Below are 23,336 nucleotides of genomic sequence, written 5' to 3' on the forward strand. Positions count from 1 at the left end.
TTGCGACTCAGAGGAAGAAGCGAAAAGGAAATAACTCCCGAGGGAGTGTGCTCTGCAGACAGGCCCAGCCCTAGCTGCCCTCCCTGCTCCTCTCGGGCCTGAGCCTCCACCTGAGGGCTCCGACAGCCAGGCCTGCGGCAGCGGACCCTGGTTCTAGCCACTGTGGGACTTCAGCCCAGTCACTTCACCTCTCTGAGCCTCAGTTGGCTCAGCTATGAGATGGGTTGAATACCCGCTACCTCCCAGCCTTGTTGTGGGGATTTATGGAGACAAATCCCAGAGCCCGCACACAGTGAGTGTTCAGTAGATGCCCCTTCCCTCTTCCTGTGTGGGATTTATGGAGATTCTAGCCCCAGGCCTCACCTGGAAGGGTCTAGATCTGCACTGCCCACTCTGGTAGTCGTGAACACGTGTGACTATTGAATACTGGAAATGTGCCCAGTCTGAATTGAGATGTGCCACCAGTGTGGAATACACAAAGGATTCTGACAACCTGGCACATAAAGGAACGTAAAATATCTCATGAATAATGTTTTATATTGACTATGCGTTGAAATGACAATGTGCTTGGTAGATCGGGTTACATGAAATACATTAATAAATTAATTTCACTTGTTGCTTTTTCTTGAAAAAGAAAATTTAAAATTACACATCGGCTTGCATTTGATTTCTATTGGACAGCGCCGGTCTAGCTAATTACTCACAGTCGTAGAATATTTAGACTGGCATTAACCACGCCATTAAAGTCATTTCAGGATTTTAGAAACACTCTCACAAGCAGAGCCTTGAAATTGGCAGAGACCGTGCTGTCCCGTCGTGTTTAATAAGCACCCGGTTTGCAGGGTGAAGGGCCGTAGGAACCCCATCTCTCCGATGCAATTAATTGCCTTTGATGGGAATTATCATTAGGCTCCTTGCTGGGACAACACAGATACATGCCATATGAACACATCACTGGGCTTGGTAGAACACAGTTTATGGGCTCAGGTTCAAATTTGAGAGTTTAAGACCTAGAGGGATTCTTTGGACCTTGGAGAGGTGCTCCCTTTGAGAGGCCACAGAATTGGGGTGTCTCTGAAAGAGCTGCTGGACGGCAGAGGGGACAATGGGTCCTGTGTGCCCTCCCCAGACAGTGAGGCGTGAAGACCTCACGCGGGGTCGGGAGACCTGGTCCTGAGCCTGGCTCGGCCATCTCCTCCCTGTGAGATCCTAGGCTTGTCATCACCCCTCTCTGGGCTTCAGCTTCTCTATCTACACAACAGGGGCAGTGGTGATGATCCTTCTCTGTTAAATAAAAAACAGATATTTTAAATTCTATGTTTTAAACAAAATCTTCACTCTGTGTGACACACCCAGGCTAGAACCCAGAAAAAAAACCTCAGAGTGACCCAGGGGTCTTTATGGGGCTGTGAAGTCTGACAGGGGCAGGGGCAGGGGCAGGGGCCAGACTGAAATGACCTCCCCCTCCCCCTGGCCTCTGGCCTCTGGCCCAGGCACAGCCCTCAGCCTGGACAGAGGCTTCCTCATTGGCCCATGAGTTCTGAGGAGGCAGAGGGCAGATGAAGGCTCAGAATCCACGCAGATGGAGGACCTGGGTCTGCGTGAAGCGGGGCCACATGGGCGAAAGGGCCAGAACCTGGAGGCTCATATGACGGGGACAGGGCCTGACTGAAGAGGCCTCTCAGGGCTCCTGCCCAGCTTGTGGGGGGGATGTGGATAAAGAAACCAGTTATGAGAGGAGAGGAGTGTCCCAAACCCGGTGGGAGGTCACAGGTCGGATTCCTGAGCTGCCCTCGGTTTCCTGAGATTCCTGAGGGCGGGGTGGGGGTGGGGGGTGGGGGGGGAGGGGGTCTCTCATTAAGACCCTGGCTGGCCCAATTCCAGGAACCCAAGAGGAGGAGCCCCTGTCCTCGCCCCCTGTTGGAGTCCGCACTGTGGCCCATCGTGGATGCCTACGTGAGGTGCACCTGGGTACTGTGGGTACATGCAGGGCTGGCAGATTCCCAGATATCTCCCCCAGACAGGCTGAAAGATAACCCAGGGTGGGGCCTGGCCTCTGCAGGCACCACTGGCCTCCTAGAGCTTCTAAAGTCCACTAACATCTCAGAATTCTGAGCCTAGACTAGTGGTGTTCAATCCCAGCTGTGCGCTGGGATCACCTGGGGAAATTTTTAAAAGCTTAGGCCTCAGCCACACAGATTGTGTCAGAATTTCTGGGGTGTGGCCTGAGCATTAATACTTTTCAACGCTCCCCTAGCCACTTCCACGTGCATTCAAGGGCTGCCCCAGCCCCAAATCAATTCCAACAGCCTCAGATGGATATTTGGGGAAATAGGGAAGCCTGTGTGGCTCAGAGAATTCACTCGTCCTCTCCGGGTCTTCATTTCCTAAGCTGCAAAGAGGGTACATCGAACTAGGTCACACAGCGAGGTGATGGCAACCCAGCCCTAGAACCCAAGCCTCCTTCCTGAACCTGAGCCAATTTTTCTCCTGAGGTTGCATCTCCTTTTACAAACCAGAGCCCTGGCAGGCAATGCCCACAGTATTTCACTTTAATAATATCGGAACTGGTACAGTCAGGGCCACCACAGTGCTGGGGCGGGAACCGAGATGGCGATTAGCAGAGCCATAAGTCTCTCCCTTTATCCAAATCTTGGGCAGTAATTTAGGAAATTTAATTAAAGGGGGAGAAATGGGGACACCTCAAGCTCCTTGCCTCCTGTTATAATGAGTGAAATACACCAGGCTGTAAAAGGAAATGCTGTCTGAGACGCACTCCGATGTTTTATTGCCAAGTTTTATTCACTGATGTAAACGTAATCGCTGGAAACTGGAGCTCTATTAATGCACATATTTTCAGACATCTGGGCCCCGCCTGCCTGCCCCCTCTGGGCTTGTTCCCCCACCTCCCAGGGTCAGCTCTGGTGTTTTCCGGGCAGGTCTATACCAAGTCTGGCTTCCCCGGCTGGTTTCAGCCCTCCCATGGCAGATAAGAGTTTAATAGGATTCCATTGCTCCTCTGAGCTCAGTAATACATTCTGGAAATTAGGCAGCTACATACTGAAGCCATTGTTCCCCCTTATAAATGGGTTCCTTCGAAGCCAGTGACCGAGGGGTCTCTGATAAGCTCCTATGAAGCCGTGCTCCACATGTTATTGGTGTGTTAAAAGGTGCAACTCTGGGCTCACATTGCTCATTGTTAGGGGCTGATACATTTAAGTAGTTTCTCCATGAATCAGGCAGCTTAGGTATTTCCCCCATCTTGGCATTGATAGATGAGCAAAAGGAAGCCATTTAGACGGCACTATATAGGGTGCTGGCCCACACGGTGAATGATTTCCAATGCCTGGTTTAATTTATTTTTAAATGAAATTTGCTATTGATTCTGGATTAAAAGGACAAATCTTACGGCTGTTACCACTGACAGAGCCGTGGCGCTCAAGTGACACCTCTCAAGGAGGGAAGGGAGGGTGGCCTCCCTGAGTCAGGGGAGGGTGTGGACTCTCCAGGGAGCTTGGGTCAGAGGAGGGGACAGTGTGAGATCCCCTGCTTGGGGGGGGGGGGGGCACTTTAAAAAGATCATCTTTCCTGACAGAAATGCTTGACATGATGTTCGCCTTCTGAGCTTCATTTGGGTAATGGAAATAGCAGTGATATTTGCCTCCTGGTATCCACGAGACCACTGGATACTTGTTTAATTGCCGCCAGGGACGGGAAGCTTACTATCTCCTGGAGCGTTCCCCGAGTGAAATGAGTGACAAGAGTCACCCACCTTGGTGAATTCCCAGAGACCATTTTCCAGGATAGTCTGTGTTTACCACCAGCCTTCACTAGGCTCCCAGCTTCCACAGTGCCTGCAGTTGGCACTTGGATCAGTGAAGCAGAAAAGAGACAGGATGACACAGGGGAGGAATATGGGCCGAGGACTCATCCTGTCACATCTAGCTTCTGCCCCACCTCATTGCGCAACCTGTGCTGGATCATGGATGTGAATGTGCTTTATAAACTGTAAAGAGCAATGTAGGAAATTGCATAGGAAATGCATATGGGACAGAATGGTATAGTGGGGGAGCCGTGAACTGGGAGGCAGAGGACTTGGATCTAGTTTTGTCATGGTTGGCTGTGTAACTCTGAGGAATTCACTCATCCTCTCTGGGTCTTTTCCTACTCTTCAAAGGGGTACATTGAACTAGATGTGCTTAGGTATTATGCCTAAGAGCATGTGCCCTGCAATCAAACATATTATGCCTCTACAACTGTCTTGCTATGTGACATTGGATAAGATTCTTAACCTCTCTGAGCATGTTTCCTTACCTATTAATAATAATAGCCAACATGTATCATGTATTTGCTATGTGTCAGGCTGTTCTAAGACCTTTCCATGTAGCAAGTCATTTTAATCTTTATAACAATCATGCGACAGAGGCATTATTATCTCAGTTTTACAGATGACAAGCTCAGGCACAGAAAGGAGAAGTAACTTGTCTAAGGTCATATAGCTAGCAAGTGGCAGGATTTAAAACTAGAGTCCACACTTATAATCACACTATTCTACTCTATATGACCTGGTTGTTCTGAAGTATAAGTGAGATAATAAAAGTTCTTAGCATAGTGCTGGGTAGACAGCGATGGACCAATAGAGGCCTGGGGACTAGGAGAAGGCAGCAGGCATTACTTTCTGTGAAAGACTCAGGCTGGACCGTGGCCAATGGGGACTCAGCTAGATAGGAGAGAAGGCATGCATGCAAGCAGAGGGGAAGCACCGGGAAGGGTAAGGACATGCTGAAGTTAGGGCATGTTCAGGGAGGGAACATGGAGGGAATTGTGCCTGGAGCAGAAGGTATATTCAGGAGGTGAGGCTGGAACCTTGAATGCAAACTAAAGAAGTCAGGATTTCTCAAATAAACAAGGCCATTGGAGGGTTTTGAGCCAAGCCATCACAGCATGAGCCTTTTCAAAGTCATAAAATCCCTGGAGGTCTGTCCTTGAAGGAATCTTAGAGGTTACTGGGTTTAGCCCTGTCCCAGACTGTGAGGAGAAAGGACTCCTGAAGGTCAGCCGGTGGGTTACTGGCAGAGCAGCAGTGTTCCCGGCCTCCTTCCTCTGCAGCCCCCAGGCAACCACTTGTTTTCTCTTCTCTTTTCTAATCTCCTCTCCCTTCCTGCCTTCTTTCTTGATAACACCCCTCACCCCCAATCTGTGGTTTGTGAGAAGAAAGCCCTGAATTTGAGCGCCAGTTTTGCCACCACTTTTTTCTGGAAAGATCTCAGACTGGAATTAAAAGAGTCCTAGGTTTCAGACTCGGCACTGCTACGTGATCTTCAAGATTCTTAGTTTCTTCATCTTTATAATGGGGGCGATGGAGTCCTTTGCATTGGGAGCGGGGCTCAGATGAATTAATGAATGAAAACACGCTTTTGTAGAATCCATGACACTTCTGTGTCGGAAGGAAGCGATTAGTAAATCAATTCGGAAAAACAAACAACAACAGCAACAAAACCGGCCATTTCCTGTAGTGAATGCGGGCCCCAGAAGCTGGTTAAAAAGGGCCAGGATCTGTCTATGGTGCTGAAACAGCGCTGCGCCGCTGGTCCTGTGGGGGCTGTCAGTTGTGTTGAAACATTACTTGGAAGTGCACGACACTTCAGGAGGATGGCTAGTTTTGAATGAACTGCATCCTTGCTGGCGGCCACAGGCCCCATCCGGCGTGCTGCCCGCCCTAATATTAGAAGGGAGAGTGAGAGGACAGAGTAAAGACAGAGCGGTGGGGGGGCTGTCCCTAGGGTTCTAACCCCATTCTCAAACTTGGGGCGCTGTCCACAGTGCTATCTATCCACAGGATACTCCTGTGATCTGGAAGGGAGTGCGGGGCATCTGCGGTGCTGAACTCCGCGAGGGCTGGTGGGGAAATCGCTAGCTCTGTCCACGGTGCTGAATTCTCGCGTCTAAGAGCGGGCCGAGGCGCAGTACAGTCCGTGAGGCCTAAAGAGGCTGGTTGCCGGGTTGGCGCTATCCTCTCCGTGGTGCTGAAACCTCAGCAGAGCCGCCTGGAAAAGGACAAAGGATGAGAGAAGGAGGGACCTACCTGGTCGTCAGCGACCTCGCCCCAGACTCACCGTGGGACCTCGGAGGAGACACTTCTCTAATTTAATGTGCTTCCTCATCGTTTAGATGGGGCCATAGTCCACCCTTGTGTCTGTACTGAAAGTCTCTCCCAACAGCCCCAGCAAACCCGTCAGGGAAGGGATCAGAGGATCTAGTTGGATTCCTGCTCTTGTTAATGAGCGTGGCTTCGCTAGCTATCCCCTCCCCCCGCCCTAATATTCCATTAGGCCGGTCGTGCTAGGAAGGGAGCCCCAGAGTCCAGAAGGGAGTGATCCAGTCCACTGCACGGAGTCCAGCAACTCCGTTAGAAGGAGCCCCAGCAGCTAGCCCACCTCACTCCCATTATACAGACACGAAAACTGAGTCCCAGGGAGTGGAACAACAACAATAATAACTCTTGAGCTCCTACCATGACGGTGGCGTTATGCTAAGTGCTTTAGACACACGTTTTCGTAAATCCTCACCACGACCTCTGGAGGTAGCTATTATTTCCATGACTCAGATGAAGACCAAGCGATTCAGACAGGGGTGGACACCCGGACATGATCACACAGGATTCCAAAGGCTGCGGCAGGACTATAACCAGGTCCCTTGGGCTCTAGCCCTGATTTCTACCCTCCTCACTGTCACCTCCACCCCGACCTGCCCCCCTGACCCGGCACCTTCCTGCTAGCAAAGTTGAGGAGTCCCTCTCTGCGCGCTGGGTCTGGCGGCAGGTGGATTGGATTCCTTTCTTATCCCGCTGGATAGTATTTCTGCTTCTGAAGCCAGTGGTTTTATGTTTTGAGGGAACCGGGTTCCTGGGGTGGCTTCCTCCACCCCATCCCGCCCCCTACCTGTGCTCTCGGGCGGGGAAGTTGAGGGTACCGCTTTAAAAATTCCAGCCTGGGCAAAACTTTGATGATAAATCAAGCGGCAGATCCCTCCGCCACCGCCTCCTCGGGGCGGGCGGGAGGAGTGGGAAGGAGGGGGTGCGGCGGCAAGCCGCGCACAGTGGCCTTCCGCGGAAGGGAAGAGTCCCGCAGTCGGAGGCGGCCGGTTGGGCGTGCGCTCGCTACCAGCAGCTGGGGCTGGGCCGGAGCCCGGCGAGGGCTGGAGCCGGGTCGGGCCGGGTTCAGCGGGCAAGGGGCAGAGGTTGTAGCCGGGCAGCCAGGCCGCATCCGGCAGGGGACGGCGGGCGCAGGGTCTGCGGTCTCCTGAGCCCCGATGTGAGGCGGCGGCGCCCCTGGCCCGAGCGCGCACCATGGGAGCCCCGCTCGCGGTGGCGCTGGGCGCCCTCCACTACCTGGCACTTTTCCTGCAACTCGGCGGCGCCACGCGGCCCGCCGGCCACGCGCCCTGGGACAACCACGTCTCCGGCCACGGTGAGTTCGTCGCCGCCCCCGCGGACTTCCCCCACCAAACCCCACCCTGGCTGCGCGCTCCAACTTGGCGCTCCCCAGGCTCGAACCCGCACTCCCCGTGGCGGGAGTCCCGAGGCGCCCTCTGCCGGGTCCACGGACCTGCCCTCCTCCCCCCACCCCGCACTCTGGCCACCCCGTGCGCACCCGGGATCCGGCTCTTGAGGAGAGCCCCTTCCTCCGGCCCCCCCCACCCCCCGCCACACACACCCACTCTCGCTGATACACACACCTCCACGATCTCCACGATTCACAGCCACGGGCAAGCTAAGAGCCATACTCACTGCTTTCTCACACTCACAACACCTACCCTCACACATCTCCACACACCTTCTCAGTTCTCCTCCTCACTCATAAGCACTCACACTTATGCCCACCACACACACACACACACCCATCAGACACTGTGCTGCTGGGCTTACACCCTGCCAGCTGGCATTCGGGCTCACACACTCTGCACAACTCTTGCCTGCCCTCCCGCAGACATACTGGCAAATACACATACACACTTGTGAACACACTTTGCTCACCCACCTCTCCCTGCCCATCTGCCTTTCCCCTTTGTGGGTTTAACCCCACAGCTGCCCTTGTCCCCTCCCTCTCTGCACTTGTCCCTTATGCCCTGGGAAATGTGGGGAGGGTGAGACTCTGCCTCTAGAGCCCTGGGAGCCTGGGCTGCATCTGCCCCTGTGGGGTGGGTGCATCCCAGGGACAGAGGCTTGGTGGGAGCCCCTCAAAGACACTGGAATAGTTGGGATCGCTGCTTCCAGCCAAAGGCATAGAAGAGGGAAAAGGATACCAGATGTTTTTGTCTGCCTCTGGGGGTGGGCAGGAAGCCCCTGCCATCCCTCTATAGGGTACCACGACTCACCATTATCCTCTGCTTCCGAGGACTGAAATATGGGAAATCTCAACTCCAGCCGTGGGAGCTGGGGAGCAAGCATTCCCAGCACTAGTTGCCTAAGTGCCAGAGCTCATCTAGCCCCAGAGGAATCCAAGTTGGCAGCAGAGTTAGATCATCTAAGACGGCAGCTGTGGGGGCCCCTGTCCCCTGTGAGCCAGGCTGTTGTATGGGGTAGGGGGAGATACCAGGGCGCAGGTAAAATGGAGACCCTTCCTCCATCCACTCCGTCCCTGCAGAGGCCCCCAATCTGGCGGGGGAAGCTGCAGCACCAGTGCTGGGCACTGTATGCCCAGGGCTGGGGGGAGGTTTGCACAAAAGGCAGCGAACTGGGTGATTTATTCTTATGGGAAAGAGTAAGCTCTGGTACGGGTGGGGGCGTGGGGGTGGGGGTAGATGATGAGAGACGCTTTGGCTGGACTGGGGTGTGACGGATAAGTGGGATTCTCCAGAGGGTGTGGGGGCTTCCCAAGCTCTTCTTGGGGTCTCTCTTTTTGACAGCTCTGACTCCCTGCACCCTCTCTGCCTTAGCACGTTTGACAGTGACTGCTGTGTGTGTCGTTTGTGCACCCTTCACATCCCTCCTCTAATTTCTACTAATCTGTTTGGAGCAGTGGTAAATAGGAGAACGGTTGTTCTAATCCTCAATTACAGATGGAGAAGCCAAGGCTCAGAGAGGAGACGGGACTTGCCCAAGGTCACACAGTGAATGAGTGGCTGAGCTGGGACTGGCCCCAGGGTCTGCCGGAAAAGACAGCGCTTTTTCCAGGACATCCATCTCCCTGTCAGATTCCCTCCCATTCAAGGGAACCTGGGAATTCCTCCTTCCGCTCCCCTCCTTGCTCCGCTCATTTCCTTGGCAAGGTTGAAACTTCCTCTGGGAGGGTTTTCCAAGGAAGGGCTTTCCTGAGTTTGCAGTCCCGAGAGATCTGAGGACTGGGGCTCTGAGGGTGATGGTCACCTGTCCCTGGAGCACCAGACCCCAAGGATCTGGGTGCCACTCTCACTCCTGAGTTCAGGAGGCGGTCCTCTGTAGGGAAGCAGGATTTGTCCTTTGTGTGGCACTTTCCACTGGTGCCAGGTGTGCTTAGGGGCACAGCTCTGTCCACCAGCTGTATTGTCCCTCTGAACTCTGGAAAGGTCAGCTGCGTGGCCCAGAGGAGGGGGGCTGGAGGGGCTAGATGGAAGCGGACTTTTCTCACCCACTGCCGATGTGGCTCCGGGCAAGTGAGTCACCCCTTCGGGGCTCCTTTTGTCCCTCAAGAAACGAGGAAGCCAGGCAACTCTGCGGGGACCAGACTGCCTTTCCCCAGCATCGCAAGGTTCAAAGTCACCAAGTAGTGGCTGCCAAGGAGCCCACACAGCTGCCCCTCTTCGGGGCCAGGCGCCCGCCACCATAGGAAGGGTTTGGAGCCACTCACTTAATCACAAAAAGAAACTGTTATTAATGATAGTGAGACGCGGTGAATAAGTGGGTCATGTCTAATAAGCCATTTGTGTTCAGGAGGAGAATACCAATTTGATAAAAGCTGTGTGTGCTGAAAAAGCCCAGAAATTGCTGTTTAGCAGATTGGAGCCTGATCGTTTCATTATTCCTGGGCTCCGCATGTCCTGAGCTGATTCAGGAAATGCGGCCGGGTTAGGAAGGTGTCTCCATGTCTGGTGTGGGGGCGGAGGCCGCAAGCAGGGGCTCCTGGGGAGAGGCCCACTGACTCTGACTGCTTGCTGGCTGCTTACCTCTCCAGCTCAATCTGAGCCGAGCCCGGCAGCCCAGCTAACGCCTTCTGCCTGCCCGACCGAGGGCTTGTCACAGGGAGCGCCTGTGGTCAGATGGGTCCTCAAGGACATCTGTCTCGCTTCCCATCTCCTTGTTACCTCCCTTCAGCCCACTTCACAGAGAGCTTTCTAAAGGCATGAAGAATGAATTGGGGAATGAATGGTTATGCCTTTTAGGGAGGCATCAGGACTTTGGAGGCTGGGGTGGTACCGTCAGTGTCTGCTCAGTAAATAGCAGCTATCTTGAGTTTTCCTTATCAAAGAGGGTTAGATCACTGCCATGAGCACAGTCGGGGTGGGAGGAAAGGGAACTAACATTTATGAAACACCTACTGTATGCTAGGTGCTGCCATATCCTGCCAGTGTTAACTCACTGATGCTGACATTATTCACGGAAGGCTGGTGCTGGGCATAAGAGGATCTTGAGGTTCAGAGAGGACCAATGACTTGCCCAAGGTCGCTGAGTCTGTACAGAGAGCTGGAGGGCTGTGCCTAGAATAAAGGTGTGCCTGGCAGGTCTGGGCCTGCCTGCTTCAGGACAGCCTTGAGGTGGGCTTGGCAGGTCATGTGACAAGACTTGTTCCCCTGCACAGTTCCTACCAAGCACACCCGCTTCCAGCTCCCTAGAGGACTCGTAAGGCAGTGGGCTCCACCCAGAGGAACCAGCTGCTCAGAAAGATGGCAGGATCTTGCTGAGGCTACGGGCAAGTTAGACAAAGTCTGCTGGGCTGGACTCCTCCAGTAACCTTCCAGAACTAGCCCAAGGGAGGGGACCAGAGAGGGTCTTTGTGAGGATCTTTGCAAACCCCCTGCCTTGGAATAAAGAGAGTTTATTAAATGCAGATCCAGGGTTTCCCCAGACCCATTGGCCAAAATGATCATTTATGGAACCCTGGAACCTGCATTTTAATAAACTTCCCAGATGATTCTCCTGCAGCCTGGAGTTTGGGAGCCATTGCCTTAAGTATTCACACATAGGGGCAGGAAATTGCCCAGTGCCAGGAGCTGCTGGTTTGGTCTGGTTTTGCAAGAGAGGGAGAGGTCCAGGCTGGAGTAGGTATGTGGACCCTGAGAGGAGCCCTAGGGAGCCTTATACTGCAACAAACATCCATCCTTCCACCCCGCCCTGCCACACACACACACACACACACACACACACACACACACCTAGGCCAGCACCTTCAATTTCAATTATTAATGCACCCCAATGCAGACAAAGATCCTGACTTGGCGGGCACTTTGTCCATTGAGTGATTCACTGTCCTGAGGTTCTCTCTGTTGCCAGGAGGGAGTAGTGGGGCGCTGGGGGAGGGGTGGAAGCCATTGGGCCATTTGGCAAACAGCCTGCGTACTGAAAAATGACTGGCGTTCTCGTGTTCCTCGAGAACTGTTGGTATCTCGCCGTCAATAAGCTGGCTAGTTTGGTGGCTGGGAGATGGAGAAAATTGAATACTGTCTTCCGAAGGTTATGATGTTAAAAATGTGTCCGCCGTTGTCTTGGGTGTTAGTGATTATTCTATCAATTACGCCTGCAAACACTCTGCCTTGGGCTGAGGGTTTCCTGGCGTCCTGTGGGGAATTGGCCCTCACAAGCGGTTTTCCCCAAGTCCTTCACACCAATTGGCTTTGACACCTTGCCTATCAGCGGCTCCTGCGGCCTTTCCCCAAGCAAGGGGAACTGCGGGCGGCCAGCAGGATGGGGAATTCAGCTCATCACCATGGTGACAGTAGGGGTGTTGGGGAAATCTCCCACAAAGGGACAAGGTCAGGGTTGAGAGTGATCCCTTCCAACCCACCAGCTGCCAGGGCAGGAGATGGAGCACTTGGAATGAATCACCAAGGCTCAGACCTAGTCAGCAAGGCCCCTTGAACCATCTTCCTCAACCCCTTTCACAGAGGGGAGGACCGAGGCCATGGGCAAGAGAGCATTTCCCCGAAATCTCCTGGGCGGTATTTGACTTTTGGAATCGCCTTATCCAAGTCTGTACAAATAGGGAGAGAAATACGTGGAAGCAAATGTTTGAGTGTCATGGGAGGGCCTTAAATGGCCTCATCTCATTTGATCCTCAGAAGAAACCTAAGGGGGGGGGGGCTTTCCCTGGAGGGGAGGTTGAAAGGCTTGCTCAGGGCCATGCACGTAGCAAGTGTAGGAGCCTGGATCTGAACCCAGGAATGTGGCTCCAGAGTACGTGCTCACAGTGCTGTTGAGGCCCCAGAGAGAAGGAGGGAGAGGTGGCAGGACCAGGGACCGTGGTGACCACGTTCTGCACTGGGTGTGGGAGGGGAGCAGCAGCGGCAAACCTAGACCCAAACCCTGCCTCAGTGACCTTATAGCTGCCCTGGAGGCTGAGAAAATCAAATGGGGGGGAGGGGGTAGGAGATGTGACAGTGATGTAAATGCCCACATGAGGGTGGGTATTGGAAAGAGGGGCAAAATGGTGGCATGAAGCAAGCCCACCTCCAGGTGCTTGGCCATGACTTTGAACTTTAGGGACCAAAGCAGTTATTGATGAGATTATGGCAAGGGTGAGCCTCAAAGGGAATTCCAGAATCTGGGCCAGAATCTGGGCCAGAATCTGGGCCCTCTGACCCTCCTGCCTCTGCATTGTAATGACTGGGGCTCCAGGGCAGAGACAGGTCAAGAGTCCCTCGTGTCCTGGCACCCACTACAATGCCCAGCCCAGGGAGGTGGCAGGGAGTGAACAGATGGCAAGAAGCACAAGGCAGAGGTCTGAGGTCAGAATTCCTAAACTTTTGCTCATTCCAAGTTAATACACGTAATTTTAATTTCATAAGGAATCCAGGTTTTTTCGTAGAAGAATCACAAGATTGGAATATTGGAATCTTTCCTCAACCTACTGCCTATGGCAAGGACATCCTGGGGTGGGTAAGGCTGGTTTCACCTTGCGATTGGCAGACCCAGGCCCTGCCCCATGGAGTGCATGAGATGCTACAGCCTGGCGGGAAATGGGGTTTCAGGGTGTGTCCTCCGCTCCCAGACCCTGATGAGACTCTCTCATCAGCAAAAGGGTGGCGGTCTCACTAGGGGAAGAAATCCACCTCTCTGTGAACCCTTCTTCAAGTCCCCCAGGGACCTTCGGTGAGACTGGGTCCTACCGGAGAGATGATTTTAGGCAGAATCCAGACACACCTCTTCTGTTGTAATAGTTATGCATCTATTTTAATGTAGATTAGAAAAATATAACCAGCACATCAAAGCTGTGATTTCACGGATATGATTGCTTAGAATGGCAGTAACGGGGATATTAAAAAATAGTGGGTTAGTTTATAGGAAAACATTAAGGTCATAAGGGGTGGAACACAGGCACGTCATGTGTGGGAATGACAGGACTGGGCATGTGCTGGCCCACAGGCCACCCCTCCCACCTCATGCTCCCTACTTCTCATACTGGGAACCTCTGGTCGACCAGGTGCTGCTGCCATGAATTGGAAGTGTAATCATTCATTCATTCATTAATTCATTCAACAAATATTGACTGAGCGCCTGCCATGTACCAGGCTCGGTAAGCCACTGGAGACATATCAGTGAAGAAGACAGATATGTTTCTTGCTCAACTAAACCTATAAAAATATATGCATAAATTGTGCTAAGTAGCAGAGATGAAGCCCAACCTGGAGAAGGGCACTTGCCCCAGGCAGTGAGGGTATTCAGTAGTGAACGGCTCCTCACAGAGCGCATGCGTGCTGGACCCCACCAGCAGTTATTGGAGATGTTACAGAGGGGATTCCTGCTTTATTTCCCAAAGGAGCCAAAACTGGTGAAGTGGGCAGAAGCCGGAACACAGTGAGAGCTTAATAGAGCTCTGTCTGCCACACAGCAATTCAGTGATGGTGCTGGGAGAAGGCCCACGTGGCGGAGGATGCCTGGCCTCACACAGGGAGTGGCAGGGGTGGGGCCCTTGCTGTCCCCTGTCTTCAGGCGTGGGCGCAGTGACTGCTTTGTGACGTCACTTCAGCTCCGAGGTGAAGTGCTAGAGCTGAGGCAGGGGAATGGGCCCTGGGTTTTTATCCACCCTCCCCTGCTCCACCTTCTGGGTGGCTGGCAGGTCCTTGCCCCTCCATTGGGCCTCAGTTTCCCCACCTGAACCATGCTGAGTTCGCCCAAGCTCAGAGTACCTAGAATTCTTCCAAGCCCCACCCTTTGTCCTCCAATCAGCAGGTGAGGATGGGGCCGGTGGCGGAATTCCATCCAGCACTTGGTGCTCAGCTCTCAGTGGCCCTCCGGGGTCTGTAAACTGAAGTACCAGCCAGCGCTCATCCAGCATGTCCTGTGCCTACCCCTTCCCCACCCCCTCTCATGTAACCCCCATCGGCCCTAGGAGGAGGGCACTCCCATTCTACAGAGGAGGGCACTGAGGCTTCCGGGGGTGATGCCACTTGCCTGAGGGCACACAGATGTTGAATGGCAAAGCCAGGCTTGAGCCCAGCTTGTGGGACTGCAGAGCTGGAGCTCTCGGCCGGCCGCTCATCTGTCCGCTCCTGGCTGCCAAGCAGGTGGGTGTGCGGGCAGGTGCTTTGTTCCGGAGCGCGCTCTGGCCTCATGGGGTCCTCTCAGAGTTCACAATCCAACACAATCCAGGCCCGGGCCTGGCTGAAAGAGCAAGGGTCCGAGAGTCTGGGCTCCTAGATCTAAGTCCAGGACAGCGGGTGGGGAGTGTGGGACCCGGGGGCATGCCTGTGACCCTGGGTGCACCTGCCTAGTATTCTAGGAGGGGCTGGCATTTCTGTCTGAGCGAATGTGTGGAGGGAGTGTGTTTGGGTGGGAAGGACCCTGGGTGGTCCTTTAGCATCCTGGCCAGGCTGGTTTCCTCTGCCCAGTAGCCTTTGCCTCAATGCCAGCCTCCCTGCCCGCCCCCCCTGCAAGCTGTTGCCCTTGGGACAGAGCATAGAGGCTCTGGGAGCATCTGGAGCTGGGAGAGGGGGCCTCACTCAGAGCTATCAATTAGGGGGGCTGACAGTGCCCATCTGTGGCAAATGCTCTGCTGTCCCTCGTTCCCTGGATCTTCCTCTCCCATGGTTTGTCTCTATCTTTATCTGGTCTCTCTCTCTCTCTCTCTTTCTCTTCCTCTTTTGCTCTCTATCTTTGTCTTTCAGTCTCTCTCCATCTTTCTTTGTTCCTTTCTTGGTGTCTGCTGTATCCATTTCCCTCCCTCTTCTCACCTCTGTCCTCCCTTTCTCTGCCTCTCTGCACACGCACACACACACACACACACACACACGCACGCACACACACGTGCGCACACACACCGCTCTTCAGGTGACATCTCGGATTATACACACATATATTCTGTATATCATAATGACTTCCACACGGACAAGGCACTCAAGAAATGTTAGTTGAATGAATGAAGTGAATAGAAGAATGAATGACCAAATGATGAAGCTACAAGGGACACGAACCCGTGTGGACTAGCGGTTCCTAACTATTTTGGAGAACACAATCCTCTTGACAATCTGATGAAAACTGGATCTTTTCCTCAGAAAAAAATACCACATTGTTTGCCGAGGGTTTGTTGAGGTGCCAAAGCCCACCTGTGGTCCTTAGGAGAAGCAGCCTTCATTTCACCAAGGGGGAAACTGAGGCTCAGAGAGGAACCAGGGCTGGCCCCAAGACACAGGGCAAGTGTGCAGCAGGGCCAGGCGTGGACCTGGAACCTTCCCCTCCCCCACAGTCCTCTCACGTGACCGGGGGAGGGGGCAGCCCCTGGAATGAAACCTCATTCACTTTCCCCAGCAAGCCCTTGGTGAGTGAGTGTCTTCAGGGGGTGGGTGTTGGGGAGAGACAATGGAGGACAGAAAACCAGAGATGAGAGCCCAGGAAATGCAAGAGAAGGTGAGTCATCCCTAAGGAGGTCTCTGCAGGTTTCCAGTGAGAGTGGTTGCTGTGTCCTGGTGCAGTCAGGGAAGACTTCCTGAGGGAGGTGGTCTCTTTCTCAGCCAGTATCCAGGGATCTCCAGGGCTGAGAGCCTGGCCTGACGGCCTGGGTCTGGCAGGGGCTTCATTTGGAGAATCGTGTGAATCTGGCAAAGCAGACCACGGTGCTTGGTCTTGATCTCCAGGGCAGGGGAAGCCTCGGAAGATTCCTCAGTGGGGAGGGAAGGCTGTGGCTGGTGTTTGGGTGGGTGTGGCCGGGGAAGTGGGGAGTGGCAAGGGACTGGAGCCCAGCGGCTGGCGGAGGAGGAGCTGCTCCCTGAGCGAGGGGCTGAGTCTGTGGGCTCAGGATGCTGGGCTGGCCGCAGTGTCCAGGGGATGATGGAAACCTGGGTGTGTAGCCTGCGTGCCTGGGTGTACAAGTACCCTGGGGTTCTGCCTAGGGCTTGAGCACACCCAACTCCTTCCTCCTCAGGGCCATTTCCCGAGCATTTTCCTCCCCTGGCAGCCTCTTTTCCGACCTCTCCTGCCTTCTAACTCTCTCCTTCGTGCTTCATGTAGCTCCTCAGAGAGGCCCATGACCTCCTGTCAGAGCCTCGTCCTGACCACCCCTTGAGGCACCCCCGGCGTCCATCAACGTACCCATCTTGCAGAGGGGAAACTGAGGGCTAGAGATTTGCAGCGGGCCAGGGGCCCCACACCTGGTTCAGAGCAAGGGGGCAAAGCCCGAACTTTGTTTTCTCCCAGCCTGGCATGTTAAGGGTGTCTCTTGGAGTTGGGGGTCTTAATTGACCCCCCTTTCTTAGAACCCTCAGGCTTGGTTCCCTGCTGAGGGCAGGGAAGGCAAGAGCAGGGGGGCAGAGTGTCTGTTTTGCTTTGTGAGGTTTTAAAAAAATTATTTCCAGCCTCGGAGGCGGCAGCAATTACGGCCAGCTCACAGGGGAGCTGTTTGCTGGCTGTCATCGGCCAGAGAAAGGGTCTCTAATGGAGGCCGGCGGCCAGAGCGCATGGCAGTGGAAACAGCGCTCAGAACGAAGCAGCACTAATGGTCCCAGGCAGGCAGAGGCGAGGGAGGGGGAGGGCAGGCTGGCTGTCGGCTGACAGGAGGCCGAGGGAGCAGGGGCTCTGAGACGCACCGGCTGGTCTCTTTATGCCCCTAGAGACCCAGGAGCGGTCCCTGAACTCCAGCGAGGTGCTGGGTGCCCAAGCCCCACCCTGCTTCGCTGCTGCTGTTAAATCCCCTCCCAGGCAGAGGAAACAGTAAGTGCAAAGGCCTCGGGGAGGGGCAGAACCCTTCAACTAGTTCTAGAATAGTCCTTGCGTTTGAAAAGGCCAGGCTAGTCTTCTAGGTGAGGAAAGGGAGGTGGGAGCTTTGGGGACAGGGAAGCAGGAAAAAGACTTCCCAGGGAGAGGCAGCATAAATAGCAGCCTGGTCATCACCACCATGATAATGCCCCACGGAGCCCGCTGTTGTGACAGACACAGGTATGTATGAGCCTGTTGAGTCCCCACAGCACCCATTTTACAGATGAGGAAACTGAGGCTCAGAGATTGGCCCAACACGAGAAAGTGTAGTTGGGGTTCAAATCTGGCTCAGCCTGAGCCCACATATTTACTGCTGCAACCTTGAGGTTTCCCAAGAACACCTGGGCAGGAGGGGGAGGGGCTGGGAAGTGGGGGGCTGGGCTCCACCCAGGCCAGGTTCGGCAGGGAAGGGCAGCATGGGCACTCTGTCTCTGCCGGTGCCCTCCGGGAGCATCCCTGGGATCTGCCTCAGTTCTCCCCGCCTCTTGGTCTCTGCACCTGGCTTTCTGGTGCCCTCATCCCTGCCTCTCCCCTTCTGCTCTGTCCCCCGTGGCTTCACCCAGGGTGCCTCCCCACACCTCTCACTTTCCTTTCTCCTCAGTGGATCGGGGGGGGGGGGGTACTTCTCTCTGGGTTCTGGGATACCTGCTTATCCCTGTGGCTGCTGCATCCTCCTTTTCTTCCTCTGTCACCCCCTCTCTGCCTCCAGCAGGCAGCCTGGACGAGTACATGCCTGGGCTTTGGGGTCAGACGCTCATGGGCTCCAATCCTGGCCCCACTCAACCTCTCTGAGCCTCACTAGCCATCGGTGCAATGGGCTCACCCACTGACTCGGCAGGATGTGCAGGTGAGGATGAGGGGAGATGCCTGTGTGCCTTCCCCCATCCGCGGATCCCTGCGCATTCCCACACTTGCCTCTCTCCCTCCCAAACCCTTTTCCTCCGTGTAGCTCAGGCGTGTGGGAAGCGGAGGCGGGAATTCCACGGGGGAAACCTGCTCAACTCCCACACTCCTGCAAGTGCCAGGATATTTTCACTCCTCAAATCTTCCTAGATTTGCAGTTCCACTGCCGTCTCCCTCCATATGCTCCCGTGGCCTTGGGAGGCACCCTGCCCCCAGCCCCAGGTGCCAGCACGGCCCCCTGGCTGTGTCAGGGCTGCCTGGCAGGGGACCCTCGCAAGTCCCCACCCTCTCTGTGTCTCAGTTTCCCCATCTGTAAGGAGAATGAGGACAGTGGCTACTTTCCAGGTTTTTTGGGGGGATTCAGTGAGAGATTTTATTTTGTTCAAGAAACAATTCTATAAAAAGGAATGGAATACGATATGTGCTACAATGTGGATGAACCTCAAAAACATTATGCTAAGTGAAAAAAGCCAATCCCAAAAGACCATAGACTTTATGATTTCATTTATGCGAACTATCCAGCACAGGCAACTCCACAGAGACAGGAGGCAGGCTGGTGGTTGCCAGGGGTTGGGGAGTGACCGCTTAATGGGGACGTGGTGGGGGGGGGGGGGGTTGAAATGTTTTGGGACAAGATGGAGGGGGTGGTTACACAACACTATGAATGCACTAAATGCCACTGATTTGTTATTTTAAAATGGTTAATTTTATGTTATGTGTATTTCACTTCAATTGAAACTAATTAAATAAGGAAACAACCCCATAGCATACACTCTGTGCCAGGCAGTCCACTTTATAAATCTTAACACATTTAATCCTTACAACACCCCTTCGAGGTAGCTATTATTATCCCCATTTACAGATGAGGAAATTGGGACACACCATCACCAGGTACTTAGTGTGTGGTAGGTGCTCAAAAACGTTAGCCATTTTAATGGTTATTAGGCTGAGCAGGGGCCCACCTGCGTGAATATGCCTGTGTGTGTGTCTAGATCTCAGCAGGGAGTCGTGCCACCTGACCTGAGGCTCCACTGTGTCCCAAACCCTGAAACAGGCCCTTCACGTGTATTAGTTCATCTAATCCTCAAGCTTTTCCAGTGGTTCTCAACCTTCTGGCCCTTTAAGTACAGTTCCTCATGTTGTGACCCAACCATAAAATTATTTTCGTTGCTACTTCCTAACTGTAATGTTGCTACTGTTATGAATCATCATGTAAATATCTGATATCCAGGATGGTCTTAGGCGACCCCTGTGAAAGGGTCGTTCGACCGCCAAAGGGGTCGCGACCCACAGGTTGAGAACCGCTGCTTTAAGCCATGACACACGTGGGACCCAAAGCTCAGAGAAGTGGAGCAGCGTACACAAAGCCACACAGCAAGCCAGGGTGAGCTGTGACTTACATCCTCACCTGTAAATCCTGGGCTCCACCCACCCCGTTCCCTCTCTTTCCTCCTGGGCCCCTTCCCCCTTAAGCCACACATCCACACTCCTGTGCACAGTCTGAGGACCCCCCAGGCTGCAGAAATGAACAAGACCTCCGATTGTGTGGGTCAGGAGGCCTCCGATGTGTGTGTGTGTGTGGCGGGGGGAGGTTGCGCCCCCACATAGAAGAGTGAACAGCTCCCACCAGGGCCAGCGTTTCTTTGATGTCTCCTATTCCATTTAAAATTCATAAATTCTGTGTTGTGCTCCGTAATATATTCATGTTTGTTTTAAGACGGAAATAATGTTCTCTCCCCGTTCGGGGGAGGGAAGGCAGTGCCTCTGGAAGTGCCATAGGGCGTCCTCCGTCCTCCATTCGTTTCTTTGTTCCTTCGTCCTGTGAGCGCACATTCGGACCTCCTGCTCCTAACGTAGGTGTCAGTCCTCGCCATGCGCAAGGCACGGGAACCCTGTGGGGAATCAGCCAGACGGGAAGACTAGGTAGGACTGTGGTAGGTGAGTGGCTGGGAAGGCTTCCCAGTGGCCGAGGGAGCCAGAGCCGGGTGGTGGAGGGGGCGGGGCGGGGGGGTGAGGGGGGGCGGGGGATGGTGGTGGAGGTGGCTGCCCGCTGGTGTCCGCCTTCGGCAGGACCTGCATCCAAACCCCTTCTCCTCAAGAAGAACGTCTCTGCTCCGTGCTGCTTTGAATTTGACACCTCACTCTCGCCTGTCTCCCTTGTTAATGAGAGAAATGGAGATGGAGGCCTGTAGCCTCCGATAAACAACCCTTCCTGGCTAGAATTTACAAACGCTGTTTGGTTTTCATCGTGTTTATTTTTACACTTACCCTCTATTTATGGCAGATGATGCTGATTTTCTGTTTATGGCAGTAATAAAAGTCTCCTTTTAAGCTGAATTTTTTCAAGTAAAAAGGGAAAGAGGCTTTGAAAATAAACATCAAGTAAATGACAGTGCAGGTGGTACAGGAACGCTGCAGAGACCGTGAGGGTGATCCCCAAAAGGCTGAACTTGGGAAGCCCTCTCTCTGGTATGTCCTTTCTTGTTCTGAGCTCCCCCTGACTGTTCAAACCCCACTCAAGTTCAAGCATGCCCCCTCCTCCGAGAAGCCTTCCCTGACTCTCCAGTTACACATAGGCTGGCCGTGGCCCCTCCTAGCACTGCACTTTGCACAGCTATGTGACTAGTGCACACCCTGGACAACTGTACATTTATTGTCCACACAACAGTCCCTGGCGTATGTCTCCTGTGGACTGTGGGCTCCTGGAGGGGCAGGGCCTGGTCTGAGCCTTTTGGAAGCCCAGCAGCATGGAGCCTGGCCCAGTGGGGGATCATTCCCCGAGCTTCTACTGCATGCGGGGACCAGCGTGTCTCCACTCAGCACGGCAATTCTGTAAGCTTTTGTACAAGATACCTCCCTCTCCACCTCTGGAGAAGAGGAAATTTGTCCACTCCAAGATGAAACAACCTTTCATCGCCTCACAACCTCGATTCCTCTTGCTGCAGGCAGCCTGCCAGGGCCCGGGAGGGAACAAAGAGAACGCTCAGTGCCTCCCCGGCCCATCCCAGGGCAGTCACTCTGCACCCATCCCTGGGGAGGAGGGGAGGCCCGCCTTCTCAGTCCTTGGGGGGTTTCCATCTGCTTATCTAGGTCCTTCTCTAATGGACAGTTCCATCTCCTGATTTCAGGGGTGCAGTGAGGCTCACGGTGAGCAGGGTGTCACTGAACACTCCCTCTGTGGCCCTTTCCCCCTACCCTGCCTCCCACAGGAGTTAAGGTGGTCACACACGCTTCCAGCCCCAGCACCCAGCTGCGCTGGGCACAGAGCAGGCAGGCTCTCTGGAGATGGCTCCCACAGTCACACTTTTTACAGCTGAGGCGGAGCAGGAGCTTAGAGAGGACTCGGGTTTTGGCTGGGAAACTTTGTGGTCCACGGTGGGGTTGAAATCTGGCTTTGTTCCTTCGTGCTGTGCGACGTCAAGCACCAACACATCCTCGCTGAGCCCTGGTCCTCCTGTGAAGTGGGGCTGACAATAAATGGAACCACTGGCCCTGGCCGGTGTGGCTCAGTTGGTTGAGTGTCGTCTCGTGCGTACTCTGACGTGCGTGCTCTGAAAAGGCCGCCGGCTCCATTCCCGGTCAGGCCACACACCCAGGTTTCGGTTCAAATCCTGTTCGGGGTGCGGGAAGGAGGCAATGGATCGCTGTTTTCCTCTCACATTGATGTCTCTCTCTCTCCCTCCCTCTCCCTTTCTTTCTCTTAAAAAAGAAATAAAACACGTTTTTAAAATAGAGCCACCTCCTAAGGTCCTTGGGAGGATGAAGTGGGTCCCGTGTACCGTGTCTGGCACAGAGGCGGGTTTCCTTCCGCCGGCATGGGGGTAGGGGACTGGCCACGCTGGCCCCCGGTTCTCTGAGCCTCCGTTTCTCCTCCTGGAGTAAAAGGGCAGTGATCCCTGCTCGGCGGGTTGCTGCGAGGCTTTTGTGGGATGAGGCACATCAACTTTCTGGCTTGTGGGCCTCTGCTCAGAAGGATGACCCACAGGGTTGATGGGGCTGGTCCTGGACCTCAAGGTTGGTCAGGGTGGGGAGCTGCCAGCAAAGCAGCCCCGGCCCTTCCTGCACGGCCAGCATTTGTTCATTCCCCTTGCATTCTTGGTTGCACTTCACATGATGACTTTATGGGCCCTCGGGGGAGCTGCCAGCTTGCCGATCCATTTGGCTGGGCACCCCCTCGGCTTGGGCACCAATGGTCGTGAGGGCCACAAGGAGGGTGGCTGAGGAGGGGCTGTCCTGCTGGGGCCTGATCAGGCTGCCTGTGCCCATGTGTCTGTCCCCATCCCTCCTCTTCTGAGTGCAGTCTCCCCGAAAACTAGTCTGGCAAATAGTAGGTGCCCAATAAATGTTGCATGAATGAACGACTGTATGAATGAATGATGTCTATCTTTTTTGTTTTCTTTCTCTTACAGTCTCTAACTTAAGTTCTCTGGGTTTCTGCCTGACCTTTCTCACTTTCTTTCTTTTTAAAATATATTTTTTTATTATTTATTTCAGAGAGAAAGGGAGAGAGAGAGATAGAAACATCAATGATGAGAGAGAATCATTGATCGGCAGCCTCCTGCACGACCCACACTGGGGATTGAGCCTACAACCCGGCATGTGCCCTGACCAGGAATCGAACCATGACCTCCTGGTTCAGAGGTCGACGCTCAACCGCTGAGCCATGCAGCCGGGCTATTTCTTTACTTATTCAACAAATGCCTAATAGCACCTCCTCGTGCCTGCTCCCTGCTGGACAATGCGGGGGCCCTGTCCTGGGGAAGCTCTCAGGCTGGGGGAGACACAGACACTCATTATCTTCCTCTTACGCATTCTAGTGGGGCAGGGAGGGGAGGACTCGGAGACGCGGGGGACACCAAGGAGGGCCTGGTCAGAGAGGTGACCAAGGGCCCGCAGGGCCACCCACACTGGTTCTCTCCGCTCTCTTCCTTTGCTTCTCTCACGCTCCAGCTCCGCCTGGGTTCCCCTGCCCAGGTGCTGCCCCCACCACCAGTCCCCCTGCTCTCACTCTGGCAGAGATTGATGGGTGGGCTGGGGTCTAATTCCTGCAGGC

General features: G+C 54.2%; 1 protein-coding gene across 1 annotated transcript in view; it reads left to right on the forward strand.

Moving 5' to 3' along the window:
- Positions 1-7,080: 7,080 nt before the first annotated feature.
- Positions 7,081-23,336, forward strand: part of VSTM2L (V-set and transmembrane domain containing 2 like) — a 32,968-nt gene continuing 16,712 nt past the window's right edge. Inside the window, exon 1 of the mRNA XM_081097604.1 lies at positions 7,081-7,469. Coding sequence (XP_080953730.1) covers positions 7,349-7,469 — 121 coding nt within the window. The 5' untranslated portion in view covers positions 7,081-7,348. The remainder of the gene's footprint in view (positions 7,470-23,336) is intronic.

The sequence above is a fragment of the Myotis nattereri genome (assembly GCF_964212035.1).
Source record: "Myotis nattereri genome assembly, chromosome: 8".
In the NCBI taxonomy this organism is placed as follows: domain Eukaryota; kingdom Metazoa; phylum Chordata; class Mammalia; order Chiroptera; family Vespertilionidae; genus Myotis; species Myotis nattereri.